This window comes from Hydra vulgaris, chromosome 12 (genome assembly GCF_038396675.1).
Source record: "Hydra vulgaris chromosome 12, alternate assembly HydraT2T_AEP".
In the NCBI taxonomy this organism is placed as follows: domain Eukaryota; kingdom Metazoa; phylum Cnidaria; class Hydrozoa; order Anthoathecata; family Hydridae; genus Hydra; species Hydra vulgaris.
This window is the reverse complement of record NC_088931.1, coordinates 34,687,418-34,712,529: the sequence shown is the minus strand read 5'-3', so window position 1 is coordinate 34,712,529 and position 25,112 is coordinate 34,687,418. Positions and strand designations below refer to the sequence as shown.

General features: G+C 28.8%; 1 protein-coding gene across 2 annotated transcripts in view; it reads left to right on the top strand.

Moving 5' to 3' along the window:
- The first annotated feature begins 4,940 nt into the window (after positions 1-4,940).
- The window catches only part of LOC100212061 (receptor-type tyrosine-protein phosphatase beta), a 37,926-nt gene continuing 17,754 nt past the window's right edge, over positions 4,941-25,112 (top strand). Inside the window, exons 1-10 of one of the 2 annotated variants that reach the window (XM_065813041.1) lie at positions 4,941-5,111; positions 5,513-5,549; positions 6,095-6,313; positions 6,393-7,403; positions 13,938-14,160; positions 16,361-16,443; positions 16,570-16,687; positions 20,613-20,750; positions 20,837-20,918; positions 21,176-21,266. In XM_065813041.1, the coding sequence (XP_065669113.1) occupies positions 6,590-7,403; positions 13,938-14,160; positions 16,361-16,443; positions 16,570-16,687; positions 20,613-20,750; positions 20,837-20,918; positions 21,176-21,266 (1,549 nt within the window). In that variant the 5' untranslated portion in view covers positions 4,941-5,111; positions 5,513-5,549; positions 6,095-6,313; positions 6,393-6,589. Of the gene's footprint in view, positions 5,112-5,512; positions 5,550-6,094; positions 7,404-13,937; positions 14,161-16,360; positions 16,444-16,569; positions 16,688-20,612; positions 20,751-20,836; positions 20,919-21,175; positions 21,267-25,112 lie in introns of both variants that reach the window. The other variant, XM_065813040.1, reaches the window with a different exon arrangement.

Below are 25,112 nucleotides of genomic sequence, written 5' to 3'. Positions count from 1 at the left end.
ACATAAAAAACAGCACCGTGGGTAGTAATACTTATCGTTAATATAAACTAGCATTTTATCGGATATTTCCAACTAAAATTTAAAATTTTGTGTGCACAATAGATGTCCTACATCTAGGACTATATTGTTATACTCAATATTTTTTTTTCTTTTGTATTAAGGCTAATCGGGGACATAATTTGGTGCTTTAGACATGCTAATATATGGTATTTTAATACATGTATTAATTTACACCTTATCTTGTTGTAGCTCTTGTCAAAAACTTGCTGTCCCCACATTTTTTGTCCACTCCGTTATTACATTCTAAAATAGTCACAGGTTTATAGTTTTTACTTATTTACTAATTAAAATAACGAAAAAAAGTCCATTTCTATGGAATTTATTAACATTTAAAGTTATATCGTGCTGCAAGCATTATTTATATAAAAATGAGACCCTGATTACCTTATTTTAAAAATGATATTCTTATTCGAAGTCTTCTCCGTTACGCTTTTTTATTCCGTAAAATTACAAATTTTTATATGGCGTGTTTTAGTACTCTTTAATTCTTTTGGACAATATAGCAATAAAAGATTTTAAAGATGTTTTCCAATGAGTAAAAATGAGGTATTATTGATTATGTATAATTATGTCTACTCCGTTACTGTCAACTCCGTGATTTTCTCTTAATAACGGAGTTGACAACAACATAACGGAGCTGACATCACGAAGATAAAAAAAATCAAAAGCTTTTTTCTAAGGTATTTTCTGCATTAAATAAACACGTCAATCATTAGGGACTTACTGCAGCGATAAAAATATGATTACCTTGCAGCGTTAAATATGATTACCGTATGTACGCTGCGTTCTTTTACTTTCAAGTTATTGTAAGAGTAATTTGTAAGTATTTTAGTATTAGGATTTCATTTATTGTTTGTTTTTTATTTATATTTGACTCTAATACGTTTGGGTTTTAAAATAAAGGTAAATCTTGAAATATATTTTAATAATAATAAACAAATAATAAATAAACTTTTGGTGTATTAACAATTTCAGTTATTATACTATTTTTCCAAAAGAAATACAACTTGGCATATAACATGGAAACTTCAAAGAATTCTCGTGCTGAAATTCAGAAAGCGTTTCGGGACAGACAATTAGAAAAAAATGCAGACATATTTTGTGAAAAAGAATGCAAACGTTGGCATATGCGGCGTGAGCAGAAGAAGGTTAAAGTGATATCAGAATTATCAGAAAGAAAAAAACGAGTTGTTCGTCGCTGTTGGCGCGTCCAGAAAGCAAAATTTAGAGCTGCAAAAAGAAAGATTGAAACATCGTTATCAGAGTCACTGGAACGCGAGTTGAGTAGGAATAACGAACACAAACAAAGAGGTAGAGCAAAGGTTACTTACCGAAAAACAAAGGCTTATAGAAAAATACAAACATTAATGGACGAGTTGGAAACGGCGAATTGTTCAGCCCAAAAATACATAAAACGTTGGTTAAGGCTTAAAAGTTTCCTGCCTGGTTTACAAGCAAATTCACCTGCAACCACTCATCGATCATCTACTTCTTCTGTAGAAAACGGTTTTCTTACAAATGAAACAAGCAGGATGTCAAATTTATTAGCAGGTAATAAAACCCCAAACTCTTCTCTTTCATCAAAAAGTACAACTCCAAACAGCGAATGCCATCGTGGTAATGCATCGCTTGATGCTGAAACACAGGATTTGATTAGAGAGTTTCTTACACGTGATGACAATTCTAGAATAAAAACTGGAAAGAAACAGACTGTAACAAAAATTAAAGATAAAAAACAAAAGCGACTACTACTCGATTCATTAAATAAACCTTTATGAAAAATTTAGCGCGGAATATACGAGAAACAACATTTCATATACAACGTTTACTCGTTATCGCCCATTATTTGTCCGCAAACCGTCGGCTAAAGATAGAGATACATGTCTGTGCAAAAAACACGAGAAAATACAATTACTTTGTGATAAACTTATTAACTTACGTGTTTTGAAAGAAAAAAATATTGAAGAAGTAGTGAAACAAGTTTATTGTAGTACTGATAGAAGAGAATGTATGTTCAGAGAATGTAACATTTATTTTAAGTCTCGTGTTCAATTTCAAGCAAAAGGATTGCTAAAAGATGAAAGTATTATAGTTTGGTTCCAGTGGGAAAAAGAAAAACAGGAATACGAAAAGATGGGAAAAAAGAAAACAACGAATGTTATCAGGAAAAGTGTGAAGCGTGGAACATCTGGAACCCGTGCTAATTGAACTCAAGATAGATAACCCACAAATTACAGATCTTCATTTTTTTTCTGATAGACCAACCACACAATATAGGAATAAGCAAAACTTCTTATTCTCTACATTGATATACGAATTAAAATTTAATTTAGCCAGTTAAAATTTTTTTGAAAGTGGACATGGCAAGGGAGCACCAGATGCGATAGGAGGATCTGTGAAACGTCAGGCAGATCAATTGCTTAATATGGGTTGTGACCTTCCAGATGCAGAAAGTTTATATAATTTTCTTAACAATGGACATTCATTAATAAAGTTTTACTATATTGAGGGATCCAAAATTACTTCTTTTGACTCAAAATGTTCCAAAACATTTAAGGCTATTACAGGCACTATGAAATTGCATCAGCTGCTCACAGACAGAAAATTTATCGAGATTTAAGTTGCTTCTGTAAGAGGGCTACAGTTTGCACATGCTACAATTTAAAGCGATATATGTTTTCCAATAACACTAGCACGGTAAAAAAATATTTGTGTATTTTATTATTTTGCTAATTTATTTGTTTCTATAATAATTAAATTTATTTTAAGTACTTCCGTGAATTTCTTTTTAATATTGCAGAACTTTAACAGTGATGAAAGTATTACTTCGGCCAATGCAATGAATGTCTATGATTACCAATTTCAACATTTAAGCAACAATATCATTGATCTGGTTAATTTCGATGAAAATTTGAATATCTTGTTGATTGAAGCAAATGATGTTGTGAGCGACCACGACTTACGATTAATGATGTATGGTAATGATCCAGTAACGGAGTGGACAGTATTTGTACAATTTAAATCCGAAAAAGATTTTTCTCGAGTTAGTTTCTTTTTTTAAAAACGCTTTACCTTTTTTAAAAAGACAATGTACTGAATTTATTTGTATACTAAGATTTTCCCTTTAATTTAAAATGTAACTTACACTGTTTTGCTTTTAAATAATAAATAATTAGCAAATGTCAGTAACGGAGCAGACATTGTCACATAAATTAAATTTTTTATGTCTTTAAATTTCGCTAATATACTTAAAATGTAGGTTGTAGTTATAGTACCCAGTATATTTCATTACAAAAATAGAATTTGTTACAAAAATAATAATAAATCACAGATGTAGTTACATTTATGTTACGGTAACGGAGTGGAAAAAATTATTGGGCCTCATTACTTGATAATATCCAAAAACATTTAAAAAGCAGATTCGTGCAAAACCAAATCTATTTTGAACATCCCTAATCATGAAGTTTAACATACTTGTTAAAATTTTATAGATAGTCCAAACTTTATTTTCATGCAACATTAGTTGCGACAAAACCGTCTTATGAGAAATTGACTCATATCCTTTACTTTCATCTGGATCAACAACATTTACGCGGCCGTGATCTCGATGTCTGAAGAAAGAGGCATTTTCTTGCGCCATTATTGAAATGATACCCAAAGGAGTTTTAAGAGGCATTTAATTTTTTTCTATTCTTTTTTTTTCTACCCCTTTATGACGTTGACAGAGAAATTCATTTATAATGTTTTGACTTCTCTTACGAGATGAAGATAAATTGTGCAAAGTCAATGATCCGTCTTTTGCAACAATTTTTTAAAATTTTGTCATGGTTTTGTAATGGTTTTAAAACTAAAGGTTCAATTTTCTTTATATTTGCCACCATATGCATGTTCACCATCGTAAAAATATATTTAATGACATTTTAATTATTGACAATTTTGTCAAGACATTTTAAAATTCTAATAATAAAAAAAATCTTCTACATTAATATAAATACACTGTACAATTCGTAAACCAAGGCTCCATAATTTAAAATTACAATTATTGCGGTGAATCAATCACTCACATTGACTTTAATTTTTGTCAGTGAGATGGAACTAGTTTCACTTTTTCCTTAGTTACCAAGTTTCGATGGCAACGTTATGTCTATTTCATGTAAGATCTTTTGACATTTAATGTACTTTCAGTTGAAGCATGAAGTAATTTTCTCAATCAAATACTTCGAAATTATTTCAAAGCAATACTTCGAATGCGATTGTGTGGCGGTGATAAATCTTGTTCAGAACTAGTTTATTTATCTAGCAATAATATTTTATACACAAGTAAGACAATCAAGAATGATATAATCAAATATGCTGGTAAATTTATACGCGAAGAAATTTTAAAAAGATCAAGTTCACCAAGTGAAACTTTACTTAAGAAAATAATTTTTTGAAGAACTTTTTCACCTTAATCCTGTTAAAAGCTCTGATTTTAGACAAATTAATTTAAAAATACTTAAAAACTAACTTTTTATAAAAAAGAAAATTTAGTAATGTGTAATAAATCTCATTAATGCATTTTTATCGAAATCGATTATGTAAAATTTAGTAATTTAACTTTGGAGAATTAACTTTTATTTATTCATATACCTATATTTAAAAATGTAATACAAATTTTCCACTCTCTTTGTTAAGGAAATCTGATAACTTTACTCAATTAATTAATAACATGTATTCAAACATACTACTTTGAATTATTTAATCTATATTAATCAGGTTTATTCAATATTACAAAAAGAAAATCAACTGATGTATGTTTCCATACATTTTTTCGGCTTTTATAATATAAAACAATAACAGGCTATTTAAAAGAATTACTCTTTTAACAATATAGAATTCTTATCTGAAAAAATTTGTTATCTGTTGAACCTTTATCGCATGAATTAAAATATAATGCTTTGTGTGTAGTCTCTTTTTCTAGTTAAAAAAAAACTTACAAAAAAATTTAACCAAAAGAGAGCATATAATATAATAAAAATGTTTCCTAACTTTTTTCTGTTTCACAATTTTTGGTATGTGTTTTTTTACATTTTTTTACTTGATACACCTTTGTTTCCGTTAACAGTAAAAGTTAATAGTTAATAGTAATACTTTTCATTCGATTTTAGCGCTGTTCTAAAAGTTATTTAAAACTTTATTTCACAGTACTAAAAAGTATTGTGAAATAAAGTAAAAACTAAAAGTAATACTATTTCACTTTAACAAATATATTTATTAATAAATTTTTTCTTGACGTTAAAGCAGTAATTATGCCATTTATGATTTAATTTTCAAATATAATTTTACCTTTCTAAGTTAATTAAGAAGCGAATGGTTTCAAAAAAAGCGATTAAAACTTACGAGATGAAAAAAGGATATTATCTGATTAAAAGAGATGGAATTTGTTTTTTAATTTTATGTTTTCTAATTTCAGAGAAAGGATGACGTACGTTGCTGTTTGTTTTGTTTTAGTAAGATTTATTTCATTCAAACCTTGTAACATTTTTTTCTTGATACTGTACTATCTATTTTATTTGTGTGCTTGAATAATTGAACCTTTCGTTTTGAAAAGTCTTTAATAATAAAAATTATTATATTGATTAACGTTAAAAAGCAAATAGACTTTTTTTTTTAATATCAGTTCTTAGTACATTTTTAAAAAGATCTTATTTATTCTTGTGTGTATGATATTAAAAAATATCAATAATTATCCACTATCTGGTCAGTAGTAAGCAACCCTCCCACAACCCATCGGAAATAAAATATTCTCTTTGGTTTAGAACCCTAGATCAAGTGACGCAATGGAAATGTCGCTTCCTAGTTTAAATCAACTACGCAAGCAATTTTTTTTATCTGTGCAATATTTTTTTATCTGTGTAAAATTTTTTTATCTGTGTAATATTTTTTTTATCTGCGCAATATTTAAAAAGTTAAAAACTTTTTTTTAAAAAAAAAAAAAAACAATTTTAAGTTCTAAAACGCATTTTTTAAAAATTTATTACTGTTTTATTTTCAGCTTTATTCATTTCATTTTTCGACAAGTGAAAATGTTTTTGCGCTGTCTAATGTTTCAAGAAGCTTTCTAAAAAATACAGAACAAACGTTTTTGAAATACTCCGCAGTTAAAGAAGTGGGATTGCCTAGTTTGAAGTATATCAGTTCGAATGACAATGTTTCATCAGAAAACTACAACTATAGCAAATCAAATGCTTTATTTTCAAACGTATTTAAACAAGTAAGTGAAATCGCTTCTAATAAAAGTCAATTGGCATCTAATAATGATTTGAAAAATAGCTTTGAATATACTGTTATAGAAAACTACGTTGATTATAATATATTAAGAACACTTGCAACTTCAGATGTTAAACCTTCGTTGTTGTTTTACGCCAGTATTTCTAGTGCAGGAACAATAAAAGAAAACAAAGACTTCGCTTTTCAAAGTTTTTCCATTTATGAAACCCCAATTCTCAGCCATTCACCAGTTCTCAGCTATTCCCCTAAATACTCTTCAATGTCTAACTGTAATATCTTAGACCTTTCTTTTGCATCCAACAGTGCTAAAATAATTGTTAATACAACCGTAATTAACGCCAGCGATAGCTATATAACAAAAACATCACTGCATAACATATCAAATGGCTCAAGCGGCACTCTAAACCTATCAAATGACTCAGTAATTTTCTCAAGTGGCACACATTTTGTTTACCAACATAAAACTGTCGACCCAAATAACTCTGCCTCTGTTGCAAATAGCCCATCTCAACATTCTTTGAAATATTGGAAATTTATTTCTCTTATTTCCTCGAACTCCCCGCCAGATGTTTCTTGTTCACATACATTAAACCCATTTGTATCGTCAACTTTGGCTTTAAACAAAACTCAGTTAATGCTATCAATTTTCTCAGAACTAAACACTATTATGTCTTCAGACTTTCAAATGAATTCAACAGCGTCTGTTACTTTAAAAAAGTTTCAAACATCTACAACAGTTTCACACCTGAAAAATACGCTACATTCTAAACTACATTTTTACGAAAATACAATAATTTCAGATTTGAAAAGAACCGGTGGAAGATATATAAATCCAACAGCGGTTGTTCTGACATCCGTTTTAAATGTGCTGCCAAATGCGACGGATAATTTACCGACAGACGTTGCTCTACTAGCAAGCAAACGTGGACTTTTTTTTTTAAGTTCAATTTTACAAACAAGAACTGTCAGCATTTCTCATGAAGCAATTCGTTTATACATTCAAGCTCCGTTTAATGCAAAAAAGTTGACAAAAATTGTTATTTTTGTGCAAGAGTTTCATCATCTTTATTTAGGTTAGAAATTTAATTTTCCTATTACTATTATTATATTATTATTATTATCACTAGCAGTAAACAACCTGTAATACGGGTTATTAGTAATTAAATCATTAATAACAATAAAAATAAATTATTAACTTGATATATTATCTAAAAAATAAAGTTAAATACAAATTTATCTATAAATAATATTTTAGGTTTAACTTCATAACAGCAATGTCATTGCTTATAGTTAACGACATAAAAAGATTGCATTAAAATCAGTTAAGTTCTTTTTAAAATCTTCACAACACAGAAGGTACCAGAAAATGAAAGTCAAGTAAAGCCTGATAATACCTAAAAAAAGAAATTGCAATTTTCAACTACAAAAGTAGTATTTGCATTTTATTGTTAGTAGAAGAATTAAGACAATAACAGCCAAGTTCTATCAACATAAAACACAGTAACAATACCACATAGCATAAGGTATTTGTAAGGACACATTAATGTGTCTCCAGAATAATTAAAAAAGAAAAGATTATAAAAAGGCTAAACAACACAACGTAATAACACTAGCAAATAACGCCACAACTTAATAAGATATTATATTAACTAAAATACTTGAAACTAAAAAAGATTTTATTTATTACAATATTTCAAAAATCGAAGGATAGTTATAGCTAAACAATTTGAACAATTATATTTTAAAATAGAAAACAATTCATAAAATATTTCTTATACATAGACATTGTAGTATTAAAAATTGTATTATTAAAAAATACGCAAGAGCTCAGCAATTGCATAAGTTTTATCAATTCTCCCTGTACTAATTTACATTTAAGTCTTATCTGAGAGAGAGAGAGAGAGAGAGAGAGAGAGAGAGAGAGAGAGAGAGAGAGAGAGAGAGAAAGTGTTTCCAATGCAGTATGTTAAAAAAAGTAAAAAAGACATGCAATGAAATAATAGTAACTGGTTATGTTACCAATAAACAAAATTGTTTTTACCTAAACTAAAAGTTAATTTCCAGTATTTCTTAATTAGGTTCCAGCTTCTCTCAAACTGTTGACTAATGATTAATAGAGTAAATTTCACATCATATTAAATTTATAAAGTTAAAACCATGTTTCAACAGTTAGCAAAATAATGAAGTGATGACAAAGGCAACTAAAAAAATAGAAAGAACATAATTATGTTTGAAATAACAAAAAAAAAAATCATTTAAATTTGAAACTGTTATTAATTGTTACTACAAATAGTAAAATTCATACTTTACTTTGTTCTAAATTGTCTGATGTAAAATTAAATTAACTGACATTAACACCGCTTGACACTGAATTCTGGCAAATAAGTTTTCTGCTCGTTGAACAACATTTCTTGCATATTAATGACAATTAATTTCATCATGCTTCGATCTATCTCTTTCATTTGACAACAAATATTTTCAAGTCGCCTACCGGTATCCGGGATCCCAGTATTTGGAAACAACTTTTATTGAAAAAATTTGAGTCAGTGTCCATCAATGAAGTGTTGCGTTTTCAACCTAAAATACTTTTGAACAACAATAAACTTGTGCTCAAATTATTTAAAACAGTTTTGAATAACAATAAATATATTATAAAAAAAAATTGCAACCCGATACCAAAACTAATGCTTGTAGATGAAAAATACAATAGACTACTGTACTATATTGTAATATATTGTTTACACAACTATTTTATACAACTATAAGTTGTATATATATGGATATATATATGTGCATGTGTGCGTGAATGTTTGTGCGCGCGCGCGTGTGTGTGTGTAAATGAAAAAAAGTAAAAATGTGAAAAAAATTATAAAAAGTATTTTCAGAAACTTTATAAAAATTATATCATTTAACAGTATGTTATACCATCAATCACAGTATATAAAAAAGACGTCTGAAATCTATCTGCATTTAATTGAAAGAAAGATATAGCTGATATTGGAGTTTAGTACATCAAATACTCATTTATTTGTAGTTATTAGTTAAACTTTATTTATTATTTAAGCCTAATATTAACAACCATATTTCAATATGTTATGCGAAATGCCAATATGCACTTATGTTAAAACTTGAAATTTTATTCGGCGCATTTATGCCAGTTCGCAATTACACTAGCTTTTGTAACTGCTCGCACTAATGTCAATTCGCACTTATGCGAGTTTCTGTAACTGCGTCGCTCTTATGCCAGTTCACACTTACACCAGTGTTTGCAAATTTAGTTGCCGCACTAAAAATAGTTATAATTTTTTATAACTATTTTTAGTTAAGTGCAAAAACTAAAAATAGTTATAATTTTTTACTTGTTCACATACGCAATTTATATATATATATATATATATATATATATATATATATATATATATATATATATATATATATATATATATATATATATATATATATATATATTTACAGAGACAATTTTACGGGTGTGTGGAGGGGCGGGGGGAGGAGAAAGGGGTTATACACCCCCACCCACCCACCCTTCACCTTAAAAAAGGTGATTTTCAATTTATAGTCGGTTTTTTTACAACTTTAGTTGGCTAGTCGGGTATTTGACACAATTCAGTCGGGTAAATTTTAATTTTGAAGATCTTTTTTATATTATTATTTACAAAGCCAGTCGGTACTTTTAAAGGACTCATCCTCCCTCATTTTATTTGTAGAATCGCCTCTGTATATATATATATATATATATATACATATTTTTTTTTTTTTTTTTTTAAACAACTTCGCTTCCAACAAGGATTCCTGCGAGCAATCTCTAATTAAAGGCGGAAATTACTGGATGAGAAAAGATGAAGATTGTAGGGCAAGATAACGATTGACGGACGACTTAAAGGATTGCAAATTATATGAATCAAGAAAGCAAGATGAAGGAAACGAATTCCAAATAACTGATGTTCGAGGAAAAAAACTAGACAAATAAGAGTTTTTGGAGCACTTAGGAAATGTCATTAAAAAAGGATGATACTTAATTGAATGACGAGTAACACGAGAATGAATTTTAGTAGATGGCACAAGAGACGCTAACTCTTTAGAGCAGTGCCCATTATAGAATATGTAAAAAAGAGAAAGAGAAGCAACATTACGACAATGTGATAATGTTTGGAGGTTGGCTGCAAGAGCAGGTCCAACTATGTTTACAATGCGTTTTTGCACCTTGTATAAAAGAAAAAGGCATCATTAGAAAATCCGCCCCAGATATGGCAACAGTATTTCATACAAGGCCAGATTTGAGATTTATAGAGATAGAGAATAGAATCCAGAGTAAAAAAGTGTCAAGCTCGATAAAGAGATGCAACCTTAGCAGGTGCTAATTTTGCAACTGACTTGATATATGGTTTTCAAGAAAGATCGGAAGTAAGAGTTAATCCTAGAAGATGAAGAGTAGATGACTCATTGAGTACATCACCGTTCATAAATATATGAAGATCTAAATTATTGCGATAACGATTAGCTGAAAAAAGTTGAGTTTTATCTGTATTGAAGTTCACCAGCCACTGTGAGCCCCATGCTGTAGCAGAAGTGAGATCCTTTTCAAGCTCAAATGCCCCTTCCAAGCAATCAAAGAGTGTTGGTTTCTTATCACGACAAGAATAAATGGTAGTATCATCAGCAAACAATGCTACCTCAGATGTGAGAATATCTGAAAGATCATTAATGTAACTTAAAAAGATAATCGGGCCAAGAATATAACCTTGAAGAACCCCTGAAGTTACAAAAAAAGAAGAAGAGTGTTGTCCATCGAGGACAACTTTCATACTACGATTGGAAGAATTCAATAATCTTAAAGATATTGCCAGATACACCATAAGAAGAAAGCTTATGGAGAAGACCAGCATGCCAAACTTTATCAAAAGCTTTTGAAATGTCAAGAGCGATGGCCTTAACATCTCCACCTTTATCTATGGCACAATAAAATCTATCAGTTATTACTGTTAGCAAATTTGCTGTAGAACGAGAAGATCGAAATCCATATTGATGGTCAGAAAGTAAGTTATTAGATTCAAGATGAGAAATTAAGTGTTTGTTAATTAAAATTTTAAAAACCTTGCTTAGATAGGAAAAAGACTAATGGGACGGTAGTTAGAAAAATCAGATCGTTCTCCAGAATTTTTGAAGATAGGGGAATAACAGATGCCGCTTATCAGAGTCTTGTTTTCCAGCAGGCTGGAAAACAAGACTCTGATAAGCACTTGTTGAATAGTTTTAAGAGTATAGATGGCAGCTCCGGAGAACACTTCTGCAAGACAATAACAGGTATGTTGTCCGGACCACAAGCTGTAGAAGAGTCTTGGCTGGAAATCACTTTAGATACAGAAGCTGGAGTGATACGAATGTCAAGCAATAGATCAGCCTGTTTGTTGGCAATATAAGGTAGAACGCAACTAGTGGAATCAAGAGATAATGTTGATGAAAAGTTTTTAGCAAGCAATTCAGCTTTGTCTTTAGGTGAAGTGAAAAAGTCTAAACAATGCAAGAGAGGTGGAATTAAAGATTTGCCCTTATTATTAGTACTATTAAAGATTCTCCAGAAGTCACGAGAGCCTAATTTTTGAGATGAGATGCGAGATTTCATGACCTGAGAATAGCGGGCTTTGGCATTAGATAAAACCTTTTTACAATGGTTTCTAGCAGTAATAAATAGACGTCTGTTTTCTGGAAAGTTGATTTGCTGATAAATATGGAAGTAACGGTTTTGATTGGCAATCGCAGCAGCACAGTGTGAGGAAAGCCATGGAGGAGAGTGAGGCTTGACCTGGAATCGTCAAGAGGGAACAAAAGATTCCATGCCAGCCTGAATCCACGAAGTTATGTAAAAAGCAAATTTGTCGAGATTTTTAGAGACAAAAGATTTTTACCCAAGGACCATCATGAAAAAAATCACGGAAAGAATCCCAGTCAGCTTTACTGTAGTTGTAAGAGGTACAATAATAGGGGGATTCAGATGATGAAGAAGAATGAGATATTTGTTTTAGAGAGATCAAACTGTGATTAGAAGCACCTAAGGGTGAATGTGGAGAAACTGAGCACTGACTAGGATCAGAAACAAGACCTAAGTCGAGTAGAGAAGGTAAATGATTCGGGTTGTCTGGAAAGCGAGTTGGAAAGTTGACTATTTGAGTTAGGGATTGAGAAAGGCAAAAGTTGTGGGCTTTAGTGTCTGCAGAATCACTGACACTAGAGCCGAGCCATTCAGAGTGGTGAGCATTAAAGTCACCGACAACAACAATATTAGCTGATGGATAAAGAGAGAGGGCTTGGTCAATATGATCAGAAATAACATCAAAAAGAGTGCAGTCTTGAGATGAAGGAAAGTGATATAGAACAAAGAGAAAGGCGTTAGAGTGAATTGGTGCTAAACAAAAGCACATAAAAGAATAGTCTGTGGATTAAAATCTAGTTTCACAACAAATGGGTGAATTCTTACGAATGTAAATGCCCAGGCCAAACATGTGACTATTCGAGTTTTTACGAATTAAAGGAAGATAACCATCAACACTAAGATCGCAAGATAAGACAGCTGAACTAAAATTAGTCTCACAAAGAGCAAGTGGGTCTGGTGAACTTTGCAAGAGATAAGACTCAACAGAAGAAAAGTTACTTTGAAGACCACGAATATTAGTGAATGATAGGTTTAGAGAACTTGGTGATGATGATGGTTTTTTGTGTTTTATAGTTTTTGGTACTTTATTCAATTATAAATATATATATATATATATATATATATATATATATATATATATATATATATATATATATATATATATATATATATATAAATATATATATATGTATATATATATATATCATGCATACACACCAAAGTTCATGCAAATTAATTGTACTGATAGCTAGAACTCTGGGGTTTTATAGCTTATTTTTATTGGAATAATATTCATAAAACGTAAAAAAATTTCTTTTTTTTCGTAATTAATGAAATAAATTTTGCAACAAATTTTATTATTTATTTTTTTACAAAACAACCACCTTAAGTTTTTATTGACGGTTTCACCGTTACGGAAACGTAGTATAATATTGTACTAAGTTTCCGTAACAAATGTGAAACAAGTAAAAAAAGAACGTGACATTTAATTTGGCTCTAAAACCATTTAAAACGCATGTTAAACTCGAGTAAAACTGCCCGTGTTTTCAGTTTAGTACTGGATCGGGATGAACACGTGTTTTTACGGGTTTCTAAAGTGAAACTAGATAAGCAGGCGGGACAGTTACAAAAAAATGCTAACTTTGGAAAATTTTACTGAGAAAAATAGTTTCTTTAAACAGCTTTTGAAAGATTAAAAACTTTTTTTTTTGACTTATAAACATATTGCCATTCATTTTAATAACTTGCCGTTTTAACTTAATTTTGAATATGTTTTTGGTTTTTCATTTTGTGTTCGTTATTTCAAAATTTATTAATCCAGAAACAACTAAATCTGGTAAAGTAAACTCGCCGAAATAGGCCAAACATAACTTTAGAATTTGTTCAATAATAAACTTAATTCATATTAAATATATAATTAAAGTGGTTTTAAATTTAGAAATCACAAAAGTTTCCACGTGGTACTATGTAAACACAAACAAGACTTTTCGTTTTCATAAGTATTGTGCAAAAATGGTAAACCAATCAGAAACTAATGCGTTGTTGGAAAACGATCTTTTTGTTCAATATAATCAGTTTTCATTTAAAATTGGTGTGGAAGTTTGCGAAGACCGCAATAGTATTATTTGTAACGGACCTCTCAAACCAAATCATAATTACCGGTAGGTAATTTTTATCGTATTTCAATGTAAGAATATGGTTTATTTTATGGTTATATATATATATATATATATATATATATATATATATATATATATATATATATATATATATATATATATATATATATATATATATAGTAGCGTGCAAAAGTAACCGGACAAGAGCATAACTTGAGATAACTTTTGAATGAAAAGTCCAATTTCTTTTAAATTTTCACTGAAATGCCAAAAAATTGATTACAAATCTAAATACAAATGAATTTTTACTAAACCTTAGCAATCTAATCTTAAAAGTTCATTTAATTAAAACCTGCGCGTGCAAAAGTATCCGGACAGAAATAAAAAAACTTTAATTAGATTTTTTTTTAAACATTTTTAAAATTGAAAATGCTTTCTTTTAAAGTAAATTGCTCTAATACTTGGTCGGGAGGCCCTTAGCCTTTTGATTACTGCTTGAGAGTGACAAGGCATTGAGTCCAACAGCTTCATAATCACAATAATTTTGATTTTTCTCCATTCTTATTTTAGAGTATTCAATAAATCACGTTTACTTGTTGGTTTTTGACCTGAAATTTATCGATCAATGAACTTACATAAACATTCAATAGAATTAAGGTCAGGACTTTGCTAAGGCTATTCGATTAATTGAATTTCTTTGGTCTTGAAAAAGTTTTTCACAAGGGTTGAAATGTGCTTTGGGTCATTGTCCTGCTAAAACATCCTTCCTTGAGGCATTTTGTCTTTAACATGTGGTAGCATAACATTCTTAGGTATACAAAAATATGTACAAAGTACACATTTTTGTCCATTTTGCCATCAATCAAATGGATAGGACTGTTACAATCTCTATTCAAGTTAGCCCTGTTCATAACGTTTCGACCTATGTGCTTTACTGTTGGTAGCTGGTATTTAGGATTGTTTTTATGGCCTTTGTGTCGACGGGCTTATCTGATATTATCAGATCCAAATAACATAATCTTAAATTCATTACTAAAAAGTACTTTCACTCACTGTTTTCTTGCCCAATTCAAATGTTCATTAGCAAATCTTAAGCGTGCTTTTCAATTCTTTATATAAATAAAAAGTTTCTTTGTAGGACGTCTTCCAAATAAGTTTGCAGACCTCAAAAGACGTTGATTGTGTCAACACTACATTTTACATTATAAAGTTCTTTAATTTTAGCATTTACCAAGACAGCATTTTGCGTGGAACATTTTTCAGGGCTCGAGGATGGATATTTCAGCCCAAAGCACAGTTTAACCCTTGTGAAAAACTTTTTAGAAACCAAAGATATTCGATTAATCGAATAGCTTTAGCAAAGTCCTGACCTTAATTCTATTGAATGTCTATGTAAGCTCATTGATCGATAAATTTCAGGTCGAAAACCAACAAGTAAACGTGATTTATTGAATACTCTGAAACAAGAATGGGGAAAAATCAAAATTATTGTGATTATGAAGTTGGTGGACTCAATGCCTTGTCACTCTCAAGCAGTAATCAATGCTACGGACTTCCCGACAAAGTACTAAAACAATTTACCTTAAAATAAAGCATTTTCAATTTTTAAAATGTTTAAAAAATCAAGTTTATTTATTTTTGTCCGGATACTTTTGCACGCGCATAATTTAATTAAATGAACTTATAAGATTAGATTGCTTAAATTTAGTAAAAATTCATTTGTTTTTAGATTTGTAATCAGTTTTTTGACATTTCAGTGAAAATTTGAAAGAAATTGGACTTTTCATTCAAAAGTTATCTCAAGTTATGCTCTTGTCCGGTTACTTTTGCACGCTACTGTATGTATATGTGTACATTAACTTGTTTAGTAATTATAAATAATTTTGTTTTCAGAAATTTTTAAAATTCTTAGCTACTATGATTTTTATATAGTTGAATTGTAATATATTGCAATAAAATGTAATAATTTTTGCAAAGCTATCCAGACAATACAAATTTCAGTGAATACCTCTTTAGTGAATATCTCTACTTGTTTTTAAAAAAAGAAACTGCAATCCAGTTTTACGCTATCGATTGGAGCAAATAATTTATTAAAAGTATCTAAAAATACAATCTTCATAAATATTGAAAAATTAATAAAACAGTGTAATATTGAATAGAGTGAATAGATATTTATATTAGTAATGAAGTTATAATAATAATAATAAAATAATTATATCAATAACAGTGCATTTTTCTTTAGAATCCAAATAGAATTTTATTACCATGGTAACTTAAGTGTTGAAGCACATTTTACAAGCATTTATCACACTAGCAATAAAATTAGTATGGGAAATTTCAATGCTTAAAGATAACAAATTTGGTTGGGTGATTTAACAATAAAACCTTTAAATGATTTTTAAGTTTAAACGTGTACTTTGATGGTAACAGGTTTGTATGTTTATATTTTAGGTAAACAAGTTCCGTTTTGGTTACGTACAAATATTGCAGTTTTAATTGTTCTTTGTGCAAGCCTCTTCATCCTTGTTTTTGTATTTGCTGTTATCTTTGGAAGAAAGAAATATATTAGGTGAGTTATTTAATTAAAAATATCTGTAAGGTTTAAAACAAAAAGAATTCTAGGTTTGACACCTAACAAAGTGAAAATGTGTTTAGAAAAAAAGTAAAGAAGATTTTAGTAATCAATTTCTTTGCAAGCTTTAAAATTATTTTGTAAAAGTAATCCTAACAATATCAACTTTTTTAGAATAGTTTAACCAAATCATTAAATTTTTTTTTTTTTTTGTCTGCGTAAAACACAAACTGTTTTCTTTAAAAATAATCAGCATTATACCGGGTTGTCTTTGAAACCAGTTTACTAGTTTCAAATTCTTCTGTTTAAGTCCAGTTTACTAGTTTCTTTTTTTTAAAAAAAAAAACAAATATTGAACGTATTTTGCGTAAATCGAATATTTAAAATAAAGATTAGCTTCCTTTGAGAAACGGTGTTGGGGAGAACTTTTTTATATAATGTATGTACTTCACCAAACAAGTTTTAACAAAAAAACAATCATTTCGGGCACTGATTTCATTCTATAAGATTAACAACAGATTATAATAAAGTATATATATTTTTGATTTTAGAGAAAACATTCTATTGTGGTTAAGTGACACAGGTGTGGGGCGAGTTTGGAGAACACATTAACAAAAATTACTAATTAAAAACTATTAAAATCAAAACCACGTACCTTATAAATATTTTAATTTCATTAAAATATTTATATTATTATATCAAAATTTTTATTATAAATGTATTAATGAAATTAAAACTTTTAAAATTATAAACCACGAAACCTTACAAATATTTTAATGAAATTAAAATATTTATAAGGTTTTCACAATATATTTACACAAAAGCGATATAGAGAAATGGGAGATCAATTAATTTTCTTTTTCCTACTTCACTCTTGAAAAAATCATTTTTTGGGGGTACTTTTCAAAAATGTGGTTTTTACCACATATATAAGCATTAAGCAATATACATAAGCAATATCTGCTATACATTAGCAATATCTGCTGAATAAAGAAAAAAGAAATCTCATTGTTTACATTAGATAACATTAATTAGAATATGTTAGTTGATTGAAACCAAATCATCAATACAAAGACAATAAAAGAATACGACTAATTTATAATAAGAAAAACCGACAAATTAAAATTGAAAAACTAATTACATTTAGTTAAAATTAAAAATTAGCAAAAGTAGCATTAGCAATTAGTCTTATAGAATATATGCTCTATAATATACTTGAATGCAAACTGAATAAAAATGTTCAAAAACCCACATAAAAAAACCCTCTTTGTAGAATTTACCACTTCACCATTTGAGACAAACGTCGAGCTTTTATTGGAAATAAATTTTAAATGAACTTGTAGAGCCAAATTGATTATTGTTCTTGTTTTCTACAGACAAAGGTTTACAAGACCGTAAAATTTAATATCTGTACTCATAAATCGATGTTTAGTTTTAAGCAGTTTTAAATTACTCATTACTCTTAAAAGTTGGGTGTACTTAGGGGTTATCGATGGGTGTACCGAGGGGTGTGCAGAATGAGGTAGTATATTTAAATAGTTTACTCCATGCTCGCATGTTTATTTAATACTGCCATGAGCATCTGAACACGTGCTTTTGTGGTTATGTTTGCGTCATATCGTTACATATTAAAAACAACATTTTCTTATTGCAGTTAAAACAGTTTTTTATTTAATACTTCACAACTTTTTAAATATTCATTGTTCATACTAATACTTGAACTCATACTTGTCATTTATTTTTTGCACCAGTTTTACGGAATTATGATTTTTTAATATTACCCATCTCAAACGCTTTATAACAAAGTTCTTTTGTCAAAATATACTTTTTTAGTTTAGCACTTGTTTCTCTGTAAATTTTTAATTTTATAGTTCAACACTGTATTATTTTTATGTTCAACCGACATTTTTTTCATTTATAATTGAAAGATGTGCGTTTCTGATGAAGATAAAGAGATTTAAGTAGTTACTATGACAAAAAATAAATAAATAATATAATTGTATTTACAGGTGTTTACTTAATTTCTTGCTTTATAAAGAATTCCGTGCAACTTTAGTGGAGGTATTATCAATATGATTCCATGAGGCAGTTTCTGGTTTTAAAAATTAGATAGAAGAATCTATGTTGAACTTTTTTCAATATTTAAAGACAATCTATTTTGTTTAAGCGGAATAGAAACTTTTTTTAACTTATTTTTCATACTAGTAAAAATCATATAATTATTTTCATGAGACATGTTTTTTGATGACGGTTTCAAATGCTTTGAAAGAATCAGTTAAAACTCTAAATATAAAACAAGAATCTTTAAAAGAATCAGTTAAATTGCACGTAATTTGAAAAATGGTATGATTAGTTAAACTATTTGTTTTTAAATTCAAATTAGTTATTATCCAAGAATTTATTTTCAATAATTTAAGAATAGACTCGGTTAATCATTATTCTCTCTGATAAATTTGAAGAAACGGGATGTGCTGATATAGGGTATTTATTTTTTATATTTGTACGATTCTCTATTTTAAAGATTGGCATTATTATTTATTTTTAAACTATAAAATGAATTATCATAAATTGTAACTACTTAAGAAGTTTAATACCAAGAACAATTATCAACCGTTGTAAAACCAACTAAAAGCGTAAATTACAACGAATGTTGTTAAAGTTTGGCTTATCTTATGGTGTTAAAGCTTCAAAGACTAAATCGATTTAAACTTATGTTTATGTAAACAGGCTTTTAAAAAAGGTCGAAACAGACACAATTGCTAAAGCTTTTGATTAAATTTGAAAATAACTTGCTGCGTTTTAAATGCAATTTTCGAATAATCAAAATAAAATGAAAGTAAATTCGTACTCATGGTGTGGGGGTTTACACTGTTAGTTTTATGATATGAGCAGAGAATTTTATGGTTAGATTTTTAAACTTTGATGGGCGATTAACGTGTTTTAATTTTAAACAAATTCAAATGCTAGTATGCATTTAGTTGCTAAAAAGAAAAAATAACATATTTGACTGTTATTTTATGATAAGCTTTTTTTCTAAAAGTTGTTATTAGTTATCAAAAGAATTTGGTTAATAGCGCCAGATTCAGCAAAATCAAAAATTAATTAAATTAAATCTCAGCTGTCTCTTCAAATTAGCTCTCCTTCGTCAGTGTTTTTATAAATAATTTCGCACGATATAAATGTAAAATCACACTGTAACTAAGTTTGTAAAATATATTTAAGTGTAGCGTTTAGAAAGTTTAAAAAGTATTTAGTAACTTTGTTGTACCTATCGCGTTTTTTATTTCAGATAACGTGAGCATAATGGATTTTTTTGTTTGAAAAACAAAATTGTTTCGAGATTGAAGTTGTGTGCAATTTTTTATTTTATTAAAAATAATAATTTAAATTTAAACTTCTTAAAAACAATTTGATAGTTTTAAATATTAATTCTCTTTAGTATTCAGGATTGTGAATAGTTCTTGCAAAACAGCTTAAACTCTTTAATTTAAGCTGTTTTTCAAGAATTATTTACAATCATGAATACTTTTTTTCTTCTTTAACTTGCACAAAGATGCTTGCACCTGCAAATACTATCATAAAGATATTAAAAAAATAAAAGTCCTCTTTGTGTCTCTATTCGTAATTACATTTATAAAATAATAACAATTTAAATTGATGTATTTTTTAAATATAAATATAGAGCTATTTAGTGTTTAGTTTGAATAAAAATGATTAGAGACAAAAATCTAGACTCCAAGCTTTCAGAAGAAAACTACGTATTGTTCAATAAAAAACTTGTTCGTTGCTACAAAATACCATCGCAAGAAAAGCGCGAAAAATCATTGAAAGAGACCTTAATTCACTTAGCGTTTTATACAAAAAATCACTTTAGTGATAAATGTTCAAAATATTTTTTAAATTCTTCTACTGCCATTGATAGAAACCGGAAGACCTCGCACGAAAACACGCAGCAAAATACTAAATTCGCACTTGTGCCTTCGTCTCAGAAAAGAAGCGCTGGAAAACGGAAATTTGATTTATTATTAGAGAGTGAAAAATCAGTCAAAGGAATGACCAGGTTTCTTGTTTTAAATTTTATAGAGTTGTTTATAAATAAAAAGTTGAATTATATTGCATGTTTGTATTACTTTTTGCATAAATTAGACCGGTATCAGTTCGCGACTTCAAAACTTGGGTTGATCGTAGTACTTCCGATAGTGGATATAGATTTGCAGAAGAATTTGAGGTATATGATCAAGCAACTTTAAACATGTTTTTTTCTACTAATAATTTACAATTTACTTTTAAAGTATACTTTAGGTTCAAAATGCCATATAAATTTATTAAACAAGTGTGGTCACCAAGGATATATTTAATAACAACAATTGCCTACGCATTTGTAGATATTCTTTTTGAAAACTCCTTATAATAATTTTCTTTTAGAGGAAGGTTGTTCTTCTAAATAAATATTTTTATAGAAAATTGATAATTTTTAAACTTTAGTCTATGCGTGATGTTGGAAAGTTGGAACGCCATGAAGTTGCTAACATACCGGAAAACCGCGGGAAAAACAGATACACCAATGTATTACCGTGTAAATACTTTTTCTTTATATTGGTATTTTTTTTAATGTGGTTATTTTCAGTAACATAGCAACAAAAGTTTAAACCTGCAAACTTCTGATAGTTAAACTGTTAGTTTCAGTTTCGGCTATATTTGAGATTTAGATTAAAAAAGGAATTTATATTTAAATTAATTAACTCAAAATGGTTTTAAAAAGTATTTTATGTATATATATATATATATATATATATATATATATATATATATATATATATATATATATATATATATATATATATATATATATATATATATATATATATATATATATATATATTAAATTTTACATCATAGATACTAACTAACCCATCAGAGAACTTTTCTCAACATTACTTGGGTTTCTATCCAATGCACAGTGGGTCAGACGCCGGCAAAACCATACAAAAAAGTTTTTAAATTTTGAAATTTTGAAAAAAGCAAATTTTGCTCAATATATTAATAAGCCAGAAATTATATTTAATTTAAAAATAATTTTTCAATAAAACGCCATATTTGTTGTTTAAATATTTCCTTAAATACTTTTTATCAATAACAACAAAAAAGTGTGAAAACTTTATTTTTTTACATATTTTGAAAACTTTAATTTCTTATTTTAAAGAAGTTTAAGTTTATTTTTTAACTTATAAATGACTTATATAGTATTATGTTAATATTTAAATCAGATTAAAAAAAAAAATATTTTTTGCATTTTATATAGGGGAGAGTGGGGTAATGGCGAACGCGGGGTAACTCCGAACATGGTCAAAACAGCATTGTAAAAAAATAAATTCGACAATTTTTTTTAACCTGCTGAGAAGGGATACTATGCTCAGTTCCAGACGTGCAGTAGTGTAATGAAGCTGCGGATGTTGTTTATTATGATTTGATTTTAACTTTTTCTGATAATTTTATGCAACTTTTTTCTTGAGTAACACTCTGTTGGAGCTTCTATGGCAATAAAACCACTCCTATTTTGTTGTTGTTGTTGCATAATATAATTTTTAGACTTAGTTATTCCAATTAGCATTTTATTCATTATTACGCAACAGTGTTTGTGATTGCCCCCCGATGTGCTCGGAATTACCCCACGTAGGTAGGGTAATTCCGAACACCAAGAGTTTTATTTTTGCCTTAAATTTTTATTTTTATAATAAGATTTTTAAAAATTGCTTTTGAGGGTTTGTGACTGAGTAGTTAAACTAATTGATAAGCAATAAATATGATCAATTTTGTATAACTGGTGTCTTTAATTCGCATTCCCGCTTAGGTGTTCGCCAATACCCCACTCTCCCCTAAATATTTTCAACAATGCAAACATCAATAATTGTGAGTTATAAGTTTTTATTTTTTTCAAAAATATCATTTAAAACCATCGGATCAACCTGTATCAACCGCTTAAAATGATATATAATTGAATACCAATATGGCATTGATCTTGTGGTATAAAAATTGGCTACCTATAGCTGCCTAAACGAATACACTTTTAAATTCAATTAACTACGTCCACGTTTCTTGTTAATGCGTTTTTGATCGATAACAAAAAATTTAAGAAGATTTGAAATTTAAAAACTGCAATTTGACTTTATAATAATTTTTGTTAATTGCTTTCCAGTAACTTCCTTGTATTTGCTCAATGAACATTTAGATCGCATTGAAACCATTACTCCTAATTTTTTATGCTACCGTTTTAAAGTAATAAAAACTCAGAGACTGTGATAAAATATGAATTATATACTTCTACGTAGTACAAGTTTGAGACATAATATTTATTATTTATTTTATAATTTCCGAAAACAATAAAGTTATATGTAATCGATAAAAAACACGATAACAACCAATGAGAAATAAAGGAAAGGAACTGAGTTTCATAGTTACTGCTCGTAAAAAAATTACTTTATTAAAAACATTTTAAATTACTTTCTTTCAAATTAAAAGTATTTAATTGAACAGAAAATCTCTTAAAAATGGATAGGAGATGTCTTATGAATTATATAATGGAAAATAATTTACTACAAAATGATGATTTACATGCAAGATTTTGAGTTTTGTTTCCCAAAGCAATTTTGAAGAATCTAATGATAACTTGTCAATTATTTCAAAATTCATTTACCAAGCTATAAACAAGTGGAAAAAGTCGAAAAGAACAAGTGCAGTATTTGAAAAAAGGTATAAAGTTTGGTTAAACCAAACTATATTTAACTGTAAAAAAAAAAAATCGAAACAAAAACCTGTGGTATGTTTACTTTAACTATGTGTAAATTTATTATAATGTGTATAATTTATTTGTATTATTATTACGACGATTTAATAATTGATAAAATAATATTATACTTTAAGGTGGACGCCCTTCGATTTTGTTTGAAGATGCGTCTGTGAGAACTAAAGATCGCATAATTAAAGAGCTTTTGAGTAAATATAATTTAAACGAACTTTTATATGCAGCAAGTAAAAGTTAGAAAAGGGATAAAAGGTTTATAGAAGCAAAAGTGGTTAAAAAAATATACAACAAAGAATTATCGACAGAATCACTTACTTCAGAACAATCATTAGCGCTAGTCTTAAATGCTAATTTATCCAAAGAAACTTATCAGCATTTAAGAAACAATGCTCTTCCATTCAGCTCTCTATACCCATCTTATCATATTGTAAAAGAGGCTAAAAATAAATGCTATCCTGAAAACATTCAGGTCAGTGACTACTCTGCAGATGTTCCATTACAAGCTCTTCTTTTTCATACTGCATCAAGAATATGTTCAGCTTATAGTGGTGCTTAAAGATTGTACTATACTATTTATAATATACAAAGCTGGTTTTGATGGTGCAACAGGACAATCTGTTTATAAACAACTGTCAGATGTTTCTAGTGAACTTCATACAGATGAATCTCTTTTCATAACTTGCTTGGTTCCTCTAGAACTATATTGTTTCAAAGATGACAAAAAACAGGTTGTTTGGAGAAATCCGAAATCATCGTTAACTAATTACTGCAGACCTCTGAGATTTAAATATAGAAAAGAATCAAATGAAGTAATTCTTGCAGAATTTGAGTCAATTATGGCTTCTATTAAAGAGATAACATTATCTGTTGTACCTGTTTTATTGGAAGACGGTACAACAAAGGAAGTTGAAATACAACATATTGTAAATTTATCAATGATAGATGGAAAAATTCAAACTATTATTTCCACAGCAACCAACTCATACATGCTGTTCATTGTGTGGTGCATCTCCAATCGAAATGAACAATTTATCTTTAGTTGTTCAAAAAAAAACTTAAAAAGGGAATATAAAACATGGCGTTTTAACTTTGCATGGTTGGATAAGGTTTTTAGAATGTATGCTCCATATCTCTTATAAGATGCCGATTATGAAGTGGCAGGCTAGAAATCAAGACGAAAAAAATATGGTTAAACTGAGAAAGCTTGAAGTCTGTGGTGAATTTCGAACAAAGATAGGTCTTGTCATAGACCAACCGAGAATAGGTGGGGCAGGTACATCAAACGATGGCAACACAGCTAGGCTATTTTTTCAGCAATACGATGTCTCAGCTAGTAAAATGAACATCGATGTAGATCTTATGAAAAGGCTTCATATTATTCTGGCCACAATATCAAGTGGTTATGAAATTAACTCATCCAAATTTAAAACATTCTGTTGGGAAACTGCTTCGCTCTATGTATTCCTGTACCCTTGGTATCCTATAACCCAAACACTTCATAAGATTTTGAGTCATGGGTATGAAGTCATCGAACTATTTACTCTTCCATTAGGTATGTTTTCTGAAGAGGCTCAAGAGGCTACCAATAAGGTTTTTAAGATTTTTCGTGAAAATTTTACA